Source organism: Vipera berus, assembly GCF_964194415.1.
Source record: "Vipera berus genome assembly, chromosome: 3".
NCBI lineage: Eukaryota > Metazoa > Chordata > Lepidosauria > Squamata > Viperidae > Vipera > Vipera berus.
In genome coordinates, this window is record NC_138204.1 from 148,313,133 (window position 1) to 148,324,135 (window position 11,003).

General features: G+C 37.1%; 1 protein-coding gene across 1 annotated transcript in view; it reads left to right on the top strand.

Moving 5' to 3' along the window:
• The window catches only part of HIVEP1 (HIVEP zinc finger 1), a 91,876-nt gene extending 81,618 nt beyond the window's left edge, over positions 1-10,258 (top strand). The window contains exons 9-10 of the mRNA XM_081324400.1: positions 5,682-6,199; positions 8,171-10,258. Coding sequence (XP_081180526.1) covers positions 5,682-6,199; positions 8,171-9,340 — 1,688 coding nt within the window. The 3' untranslated portion in view covers positions 9,341-10,258. The remainder of the gene's footprint in view (positions 1-5,681; positions 6,200-8,170) is intronic.
• Positions 10,259-11,003: the final 745 nt, after the last annotated feature.

The following is an 11,003-nucleotide window of genomic DNA, read 5'->3' on the forward strand; positions in this document are numbered from 1 at the left end:
ATTTGGTTTTCCTATATTTTAAAGCAGAAGAATAACTTTGAGATTGGACCGTTTTTGAGTGAAAGGAGGAACTAGAATGTATTCGTTAGAAAAGCTATTGTTGGTCAACAAGAATTTGTGAGCTTTCCATCACAGTTGTCCTATAGTTTCAATTTGGTTTTGTGAGGACTTGCTGCTTAATGATTGGAGGATTTAGAAGAGCAGAGTTAGTAGACTGTGTGATGTTTTCTTGTTTCAGATTCACTATCAATTGGGTATTGGTAAATACCATTTAGCTTCCCTTTTATGTTCCAAATCACCCTTGCATCTTTCATCTCCTGATCTAAAGAATGTTCTTCCCACCCAAAATATAAGGTTAATATGTTTGGAATGCTGGCTTTTGAGCTAAGCTGTCAGACCAGGTGAACCATTCAACGTGATATAGTACAATTTAGGCATATCATTTTCCACAGCGCTTGCCTGAGCTTTCATTGCACATTCCATTTAGATAACAAATCCCCAATCCCAAATTTGTTTGTTTGGAAGAGGTTTCTGTTGAATTCCATGGAATTTCTATAAAAGGACTAGTTTAGTTCAGGATTGGTTTCAGGTCACTCACAAGTGTTGATCTGAACTTCAAAAATGTTTAAAATGTGATTCTTCTCCAAATTTTTGATTTATACAGATATATCCGAGCTTCAGAAATGTTTAAAATGTGACACTTCTCCAAAATTTAAATGTATACAAATATGTAATAGTATATATTAAAGTATACTATTTTAATTTCTGCAGAAGATTACAGCATAATTTATCAAGCAGTTTCCCACCAAGATATTTATGTGGTAAAATCTATATATTTTCTAGCTTATGGTTGATGACAAGAGCCCCTCCAACAGTAGAGAACTATTTGAATAATACTTTAAACTACTTTTTATAAAAAGGAGTTTGACAGCTAGAAAAGCAGTATTATTTCAGGATAAATTTTAAATCTCCGATGCATTTACGTTGCTTCAATATGAGTTTCCTCAGTGGATGTCAGTATCAGAAAGAAAAAATAAAAATAAAACAGATATAAATATCCAAATTTTTAGAGGTTTAAAATTTAAGCAAGGAAATATGTAAAACTAAAATTGGAATAGATACAAATTGATATAAAAAGATCTTTTCTGCACAGAAAGAGATTTTCATTGTGAAAATATGAAAACCTTTCTATCATAATGTTTACATATAGAAATACTGTTATTTACATTTATTTAAATTTGGTATTACTATACTTTTTATAGCATTATGTCCCAGAAGGACTTTTTCCCTGCTATTATAAGTGGCTAATTAATGAATATGTTATGCATATGGTATTCTACACATAAAGAAAATAAAATATTTGGATCTTTGCACATAAATTCATTGTTAGTTTAAATAATAACCATATTTTATCAAACTATAGCTGAATTTTCCTTGACAGTTATAAATCTTCAATGATTCATAAATACTTTTAAAATTTAATAGTAATTAAAATACAATGCAAATAGCTTGGTTGAAGTAGAAAAACATTAAGTAACGTACAGTACAGAAAGAAGAGTTACCTTATTCAATATTATATCATTTCTTCAACATTTATCATTTCAATCAACATTAATGTCTAAAGTTAGTCTGGATGGCATTAAAAAGCCTTAGCTCCTAAGAAGTATTTTATTAGGGAAAAGGGAAGAAAGGGCTTCTAACCACATTATCAACAACTGCTTCAGACCTTACTGATAACATTTTTAGCAAGGTAAGCATCTCCCATTTGTTGTTACTCAATACTGGAGCTTGTAGAGGGAATAATCTTTATTCTTAAAAGCAACTGCTTCTTGATCATTTGTATTGTTAAATGTTTGCATTAATCAATATAGTTTAATATGATTCAGAGTTTCAGAATGAATTTGAGAGCAATCAACCAACAGCAGTTCCTCAACTGTTTGGACTCTATGCTTTTTCTCCCGGGTTGATTGCTGTGAATTTAACAATAGCATTGTTTATTACAGATAGTTCTAAGGTTATGACCACCGATTCAAAAATAATAGGCAAACATAAATGGCTAATTTATGTGAGATAGTAGAATTTTGTCAAGCAGAATACAAAATAAAATCAAAAGAATAATTGGTGGCAGGGGGATATAATTGCTAATGGTTTTCTTATTTATAGTTATTAGAAAGATTTAAAATAAAAGAGTATGCTTTTGAACATTGTAAGACTGAGCTTGAAATAGAATTGTGTACAAATGGTGAACATGGAATTGCTAAAATATATAAACTTTTATTGAGATTTGAAACAAAAGAAGAAATGAAAGATATAAGATAAAGTGGGCTAAAAGTTTTGATTATAATATACAGTGCAACAGGAAAGTATATGGTTGAAAGGATTGAAATTTACACTATAATTCTAAAGATAATTCTTATAAAATGCACATGTCATCAGAGAAATTGTCTTGAATGTATAAAGGCACTTCAAATTTACATTGGAAATGTGAACAACACAAAGAGGTATTTTATCATGCTTGCTGAATGAGGAGGACTAATGACTGATCCTCAGAGTTCTGGCTGTCGCGGTGACCGTGCTATTATGATTTTGCATTCTGGGCACTTGGTGCCTAGCTCATGGTTATGATGTCACAGCAAGCTGCAGTCACATGATTGTAATTTCTGATGTTTTCTGCCAACTTTCCAAAGGCAAAATCAATGGAGAAGTCAGCAAGGTCAGAAGTTGCTTCCACCATTTCTTCACCCCATCTCCACTCTCTGTAGTGACTGCCTGTGGCACTCCCTGCCCCTCTGGTGGAATCTGCACAACAGCCCATGCTTTGTAGCTCCCCTCAGCGGCAACCCCGTCTGGCTATATTCTCCCCCGCAGCTTGATTTCCTGTGACTTCTGCCCCTATCCTCACTGAGGTTACGTGAATTCCTTGCTTAATGCCCCACATAGTTCTAGGGTTACAACAGCGAGCAGGATTGCCACCACTAAGCAATGTGATTACATGTCTGCCCTTTACAGCTGCATCATTTAGGAATGGAAATTCTGGTAACCTGAGGACTTCATGAACGGAGTTCAAATCTTGACCATAAAATTTACTTGACGATTTTTGTTCAGTAACTCTTTCTCTCAGCCTTGAGCTTTCAGAGCAAAGGCAGTAAATAAATAAAAAGAAGAGGAAGGAACATAACTCTTATGATATGGATCTTTACATTATTTCAAACTTAAAGGAGCCTGTTTATACCTTTTACCTTGATAGATATATAGAATGTAATGATCTCTTGAACTAAAATGAGCTATCTCTATTATTTGTCAATAGCTTAGATTGATAGACAGCTGCTATGAAAAATGTGCATATACCACAGATTTTTACTTTAGTTTATGAATGGGTATTTCCATAAACAGCCCTCTTCATCCCATATTCATTTGACCCAAGGCCTGAATCTAAACATAAAAATACAGCTTAAAACAAATGAGGTAAATTGGATAAGATTTTCAGGCATAGCGGTCGATTAGCAAATGGTAATATTTTTGGGCAGAGGAAGAACTTATTGGATTAAATAAATACATTTTATTATGCTACAGAAAAAGTTTCCCTTGCTCTTCCACTTCACATACTCCACCCAAGTCATCAAAGAAATGACTTTGAGGAGGAGAAGGAGGAGGAAAGAAGGGAAGAAACAGTTTAAAAGGAGATTTTTCAAGTTCCCTTTCATGGAAATAAGATTTTGTTTTAAAAGATAAGGGGAGGAATATAAAAATGCATGACTTCTATAAGGCTAAACAATATACTAACTGGACTTGAGTTGTGGTATTAGTTAATAGTGATAATATTCTGTTAGTTTCTGTCTATACAATTGTACCAGGCAAAGTGAATTGCTATTACATTTAATAAATTTCAGTTGAAAAATTTGATTAAAAAGTATTGAACTATGGTTAGAGTGTGTTCATATTTATGATTTATTTGTGTCAGAGAGCAAGGTAATGGCTCTCTATTGTGTGACCGCAAACTGCGGTCTAAAACTAAAAGAAGAATAAATGTTAAGAACTTGCTTGCTTCTCTTTTTTAAAATTTATTTTTAAGCGATACAAACTATTAAGAATTTTGGAGTACAGAGGGACACTAACAAAATTACTGCCATGAGAAGGAAGATTGTGTAGCGAACTTATCGCTTGTAGAATATGACTAATCAGAAGCAGTACAGAGACAATACAGAGAGAGTACAGAAGTAGGACAGGCTACTATCATGCATCTTCCCAGCATTTTCAAAAAATGGGATTCTATCTTTCTTTTCTTTTCCTGGGCAGGAAAGCACCCATCTTTTTTAATTGCCAGAAACTGTATATGGGGCAAAGTGAGACTTAGAGGTATTCTTGAAAAATTGTTTTGGCTGGAAGCTGGTGCTTTACATTGTCACATTATTATTAGTTATAATTAGTTATTTCTTTTCCTCATCCATCACATCTATAATCATTAAATTATTGTAAAGTAAAGGTAAAGGTTCCCCCGCACATGCGTGCTAATCGTTTCCGACTCTAGGGGCCGGTGCTCATCTCCGTTTCAAAGCCGAAGAGCCAGCGCTTGTCCGAGGATGTTTCCGTGGTCATGTGGCCGGCATGACTAGACACCAAAGGCGCACGGAACGCTGTTACCTTCCCACCTTCCCACCCTATTTTTCTACTTGCATTTTTATATGCTTTGGAACTGCTAGGTTGGCAGAAGCTGGGACGAGTAACAGGCGCTCACTCTGTTACGCAGCACTCGGGATTCGACCCGCCAAACTGCTGACCATCTGATCGACAAGCTCAGTGGCCTAACCCACGGAGCCACCACGTCCCTAAATTATTGTACATATACTTAAGTAATATAGCCTGCTCTCCTTTTATACTACTGATGTGAATTTGACACTAACAACAAGATACATATACTATGCTATGATTGCCTGCCCAATTCCATTAAAAGACCCTTGTGGATGAAAGAATTGCAAAGAATTATGCAATTCCTGGCCCCTGTGTGTTCTAAAGAGTCTTTTGCTCTTTGTATTGGAAGCCCTGCATTGCTCTAATAAAAAACCTCTGACTACTGTATAATACCTCATCAGCCATCTTGTAGGAGCATTCTCCATAATTTTAACAAAATGAACCATGATCCTTAAATAAAAAAAATCAAATCAACTGAAATAAAGTAAAAAAAGGTGGATTATTAAAAAAAATTAACATTGAGCTTCTGCACTGAAAAAGACTACCGTGGCTATCTCTTTGAAAACTGTTAAAAAGACACGGGCTATCCATCTGTTACACTGCATAAAGTTGGCTTTTATAGGGCTTTATTAAATCTTAGTAATGTCTTAGTGTGTGTACAAGTGGTTAGTTGATTAAAACTGAAATGTGCTGTATCTGAGCGGGGATATATTACATGTCTAAATACTGCCCCTTATTTTTTTTTTAAAAAAAAGTCTGAATGCTTCTTCCATAAACAGCACATTTTTCACCACTTATGGAATCAACCAGTGCAAAGTGCTACTTTTTGGCTGGGGTGGATGGGAGGTTTCAAATGGATTTCTGTATATACTGTACTTCCATTTACTTGCATGAAATTAATGTTCAAGGAAAATAAAGTAAATGCAATGCAAAGAATCTCCTTTGAACTGCTGGGCTGTTAGAGAGGAATTTAATTTTGTTCTCTTTCATAGGTGAGAAGCAACGTCTAAATTATGAGCAGTCTGGATTTGATCCAGAGGACTCAGATGGGCCAGAAGATGAAGACAATGAGAACGAAGATGATGACGAAGATAGCCAAGCCGAATCAGTTTTATCTGCGACTCCCTCTGTTTCAGCCAGTCCACAGCATCACCCCTCAAGAAATGCTTCTCATGAGGTTTCAAGTGCTGATGAAGAAAGTAGACTTTTGGACTGTTTTGCTGGGGTTCACACAGACTCTGTGGATGGCCTGCCAAAAGCACTTCTCACAAAAATGACAGTACTTAGTACATTGCAGTCGGACTGCAGGAACTCAGGGCCATCAGCAGCAGCTATTTCCAGAGAAGCAAAAAAGGAAAGCATGCAAGACAGAGAAACAAGCACAGAGCCCGCTGGGTCTTCAGAAACATTTCACACGTCACCATGTCATCAGATGTACGTGGATTTCCCAGATACAAAAGAAGTCTTAGGAAGCACTTCTCCTTCTATTAGTACTACATCGACTTTGAAGGTGAGAGGAAAGAGGGTTGTTTTTTTTTAATTGCAGAATTTATTGCAGAGAAAGCAGGCAGTGCTTATTGTTTTATTGGCAAAATAATGCTTTTCTGGGACATAGGTATTAATCATGCTGACCCGGGCATTTTCAGAAAATGAGTCACTACCAAATTGGAAAATTAGATTGCATGTTGTGCACCTTTGTTGCAATGAATTGTATGGGATTTGTTTTTGAAAACGTTACACTGATACAACTTGCACCCATACTTTAAGGGCTGAATTGAGGAGAATGGAAGTTCCCAAGTTATATCCATCCGATGTACAGAAATTCTTGTTTCCAGTTTTTCTGTCCAACCTGGTTGAGGAATTTGAAAACGTAGGATTGAAGCATTCTAGTTTCAGTATTCGCATTCAAAGTTGTTTTTGTGTAGTCCAGCTGAGGACTAAGATGCATATCACACTCTGGACTTGCTATATTCTACTTGCCTGGATGTGAGTGATTTTGTATTGGGGGAAAAACAGTGGGGGTCTGTTATGGTTTAAAACAGAAATTGGTTCTTTTTGCAAAGTAGTGGATCAATTAAAACCAATCTGATGTATTCCAACTACTTTGAGCTTCACTGCTGTTTATGTCTAAACTTTAGTCTAACCATGGAATGGTGTACAAAGTAGGACTAAAGACGCATTTGCCAAATACTGCAGGCTAAGCCCACTTTAGTTCCCTGTTTTTCAGAAGGAACTGAAAAGCATTTGATATAAGATTCATGGTAACTGTGATCAGAGTTGCAGAAGTTCATTATTTTACTTATTTTGTGACAGTATTAATAATAGCAAGCTTCCATGTTAAGTTCTCTGAAGTGCTATCTAGACCGGCTTTATATCAGATTTGGTTATTGTGAACTGAGGATTCGGCCACTATGTTGGATGAATTGTCAACCCATATTTCTTGATTTTGCTCCATTTTGGATTTTAACAGCATTTTGAAAGAGATTAAGCACCTCCTCAACTCACCTAGACATGTGTTTTCCTGCCCTCTTCAAGATAACAAATCTTGCAGGTCCTTCTTAAGAAGCCTTCTTTGGACTGTGAATACAAAAAAGAAAAAGAAATCTGTCACCCAGTTGCTAATGACCATTTTAGCAAGATGCTTTAAAATAAGTCGGTATCTGATATTTGTGTGCAATTCAATGTTATCATCTTTAGTGCCCTTCATGGCACAGGGGCAATTTATTTCCCAGATAGATTTTATCCATTGGGATCTGGGAAACATGCCCTCACTGTTGTGGTGCTACCCTCTTTGGATGAAATTTCTCAAGCGATCCACGTGGTTCCCACCTTGATGATTTTCTATAACTCGGTTGATCTCCAAGGCCTTAGGGTAGGGTGGTCATAGAGGACTTTCAGTTATGTTTATGGAAAGTGGCTTGCCTGGACATAGATGAACATTTTGTTATTGTTTTCTGTTTATCTGAAGTTAGGCTGCCCAGAGTTATTCTGAAATCAGTTTGCCTCTAGATTTAATAAATAAAACTGTTCTTATTATTATTTATTTTATTTTATTTAGATTTATATACCGCCCTTTCCCGAAGGACTCAGGGCGGTTTACAGGGCATTTAAAAAACAGTCAATACAAATTATTACTGATTACATTGTTTACTGAGCCCATTTTAAATCCTTACTTGGCCTGATTTTAACATTAAAATGTTTATTTTTAGGTTTGGATAGTTGTTGGGCAGTTGTTCTGTTCAATTCCATGACATTTTCCACCTTGGATATGCAGTTGTCCCTAGTAGAGAAGCCAACTTCATTTAAATTACATCAGCAGAGCGAGATTTAATTGAAGTTCTCATGTTGTGATTGTTTTGGTTTCTAAATGCTTGAACAGTGCTACAATCCATGCATTTCAGCCTAAGAAGGAACCAGCAGATGCATATTTCAGAACTATTACCATATTCCCTTTCTCATGCTTTCTCTTTTTTTTGTGCAGAGCACAGCTTCTTCTAGACTTCCTTCTGTACCCATAGACCAGAGTACACAAACTACAGTTGTCGTTCCTTCAGTGGCATCCCCTTTTGGGGAGATCCAAGAGCAAAAGCATGGAGAACAACACACCATGAAATTATCAACTCCGCAGACTCATCTGTTTAGCCACCTGCCTTTGCATTCTCAACAGCAAAACAAGAGTCACTATGGAGTGGTTCCAATGGGGGGGATCCACGTGGTACCTGCTGGCTTAGCCACATACTCTACTTTTTTACCCATTCCAGCTGGGCCAGTACAGCTCACTATTCCTGCTGTCAGTGTGATCCACAGAACTACAAGTGCTCTTGGCGATCCAGCCTGTGCAGTCTCCAGCACTGCCAATCACCTTGGTATAGCAGAAGTGAACAGTGTGGTTCCCTGTATCCCTATAGGCCAAATTAATGTGCCAGGCATCCAGAGTCTGAGTGCACCAGCCCTGCAGCCTCTTCCATCCCTGAGCATGGAAACGGTGAATATCTTAGGCCTGGCCGGCACCAGCCTTGCACCACAGATACATCATTCGGGATTAACGCTCAATGCCGTAGGGTTACAAGTGTTGACTGCAAGCACTTCCTCTCAGCGCATCTCTAGTCCTCAGGCACACATTCCAGGCCTGCAAATATTGAATATAGCACTGCCAACTTTAGCTCCTCCGGTGAGCCCTAAGACTGCAGATGATCAGGGGATTGCAGAACCACCAGCCTCCAGAAACAACCCTTGTGAAACGGTCCAAGACCAGGGTTCTGGAAACTTAGCTACTCCGGACCCTGCTCAGATTGCCAGTGCTCTATCTTCTCAGAAGGCACCTGCCGACAAGCGGTACAGCATCGAGAATCGATTGGAAGTGGCCCCTGCAAGGGACTATCGACGGCATGATATCCCGGATAATCCGGACTCTGAAAGTTCTGACTCAGAGAGTCCCAAAAAACCAAAGTGCAATATTAGTGCTATTCAGGTGGGACAGCCTTCTGGGTCAGAGCCTCCTGCAAAAGTGAATTCAGACATTTTATCCAGTTCCCCCAGACATCAGATGGTCCCTCAGGATAAAGAATTCCATCAGCCAAAAAGGCTGCCAAAGGTGGACTTGAGTGATGGCAGCAGCGATGATGAGGACAGACTAGTAATTGCAACCTAGGGTGTTTTGGTTTCATGTTGGGTTGTGTGTGGGATTGCGGATGTTTTGTTTTGTGTGTATGTTTTTTTTTAAAGTAACACTTACTAGGTTTCTTTGCAAACCTCCCTTTTACTTAAAGCACATATTTTCTGACACAAACTCATTACTAATCTTTGTGCAATCATGAACTCTTGACCAATAATTGTTGTTTCTTGTCAGCTCCGGCCATTTTTTTGTACATGTTGTATAGACAATTGTGCCTTTTTTGTGTTTTATGTTTAGAAAACTGTACAGATGGTCAAAATTATATATTATATGTACATTAAACCTGAGTAGTTACTTTTGTTTCGTAAGTAAACAAAAATCTCATGTCAAATGAAATGATTAAATTATATGTTGCACTGTTAAATGTAAATTTTTATGGCTGTGGGGCGAAGTTTGTATGTACAGATTCAGTTATGTACAATTCCATATTTATTGTACCCATATTAGTCTGGGGGGAGGGAAAAAGTTCTGTCCATTTTTCTCATGTATGACATTAGCTTTACACTTAAAACAAAAATCCCGTATCTGTGTTATTGAACTATTTCAGTAAAATTTTTGTTTACTGACTTTACTACTGGCTTAAGTTGTACCTCTTTCTAAATGAACCAACAAGAAAGAACAACTTTATTCTGTGATGATAATGATGATGACAAAAACATTAAAATTGTAAATACATTGCTAATAACCTCTCCCTTGTTCCTCTCTATCCTGTCCAATTAGTTTTTTAGGAGAGTTACTGAAAAAGTGATATATTCTTTTGTTTAGCAGTATTGTAAAAAGAACTTCCAGAATGTGGAGTTTTTTTCTTGTTTCAATAGATTTTTTTATATTCTCAGAAAGCAACTTTGCTTTTTTTTGTTGTTGTTGTTAAAGTCCTTTATTAAAAGAAAAACAAATGAAGGAAGGCTCATGCTATTTCTTGTTAAGTTTGGCTATTTTATTAAAGTCAGGCTGCCACAGAATTAAATATAGTTACCTTTACGACAGTGGAAAACCCTTCAGGCTACTTTTTATTTTTTACTGAAAAGCAAGCATAAAGCCTTGCTTTATGCAATAGCAATGTTGAAAAAAGGTCCTTCTGTTGTTTCCATTTTTAACCAAGTTAAGATTTAAATGCTACAGTAGCTGTTCATTTCTGTTATAATTTTAAGTTATACTTGCTCTGTAGCTTTCTTGCATAAGATGAAGATTCTAGAGCAAGGGGTCCCCAACCCCGGGCTGTAAACTGGTCCGCAGAAGTGAACAAAGCTCCGTCTGTGTATGCATGGGATCCAGGCAGTTTTTTCAGTCCACGGGAAAACCATCCTCCATAGAACCAGTCTCTGAGGTCCAAAAGGTTGGGGGGCCGCTGTTTTAGAGTATATCTTTAAAATAGATGTGTTTCCTTCAGTAAGGCAAGACAGCAAGTAACATGGGTGTCATCTGTTTCTTATCTTTGAAGGATTGGACAACAGATGTATAGATTTCCAGGGGGAATCACATCCTATACAATCCTAGTCCATAACTATATATGAGAAGTAGGAGTTCATATTTAAAGGCAACATTCTTAATACTAAGGGGAGGAGGGGATAGAATAGACAATTTGCCTTCGACTTTATTTCCCTTAGAATGCACAATTCCTGGTCACATATCCTGGAAA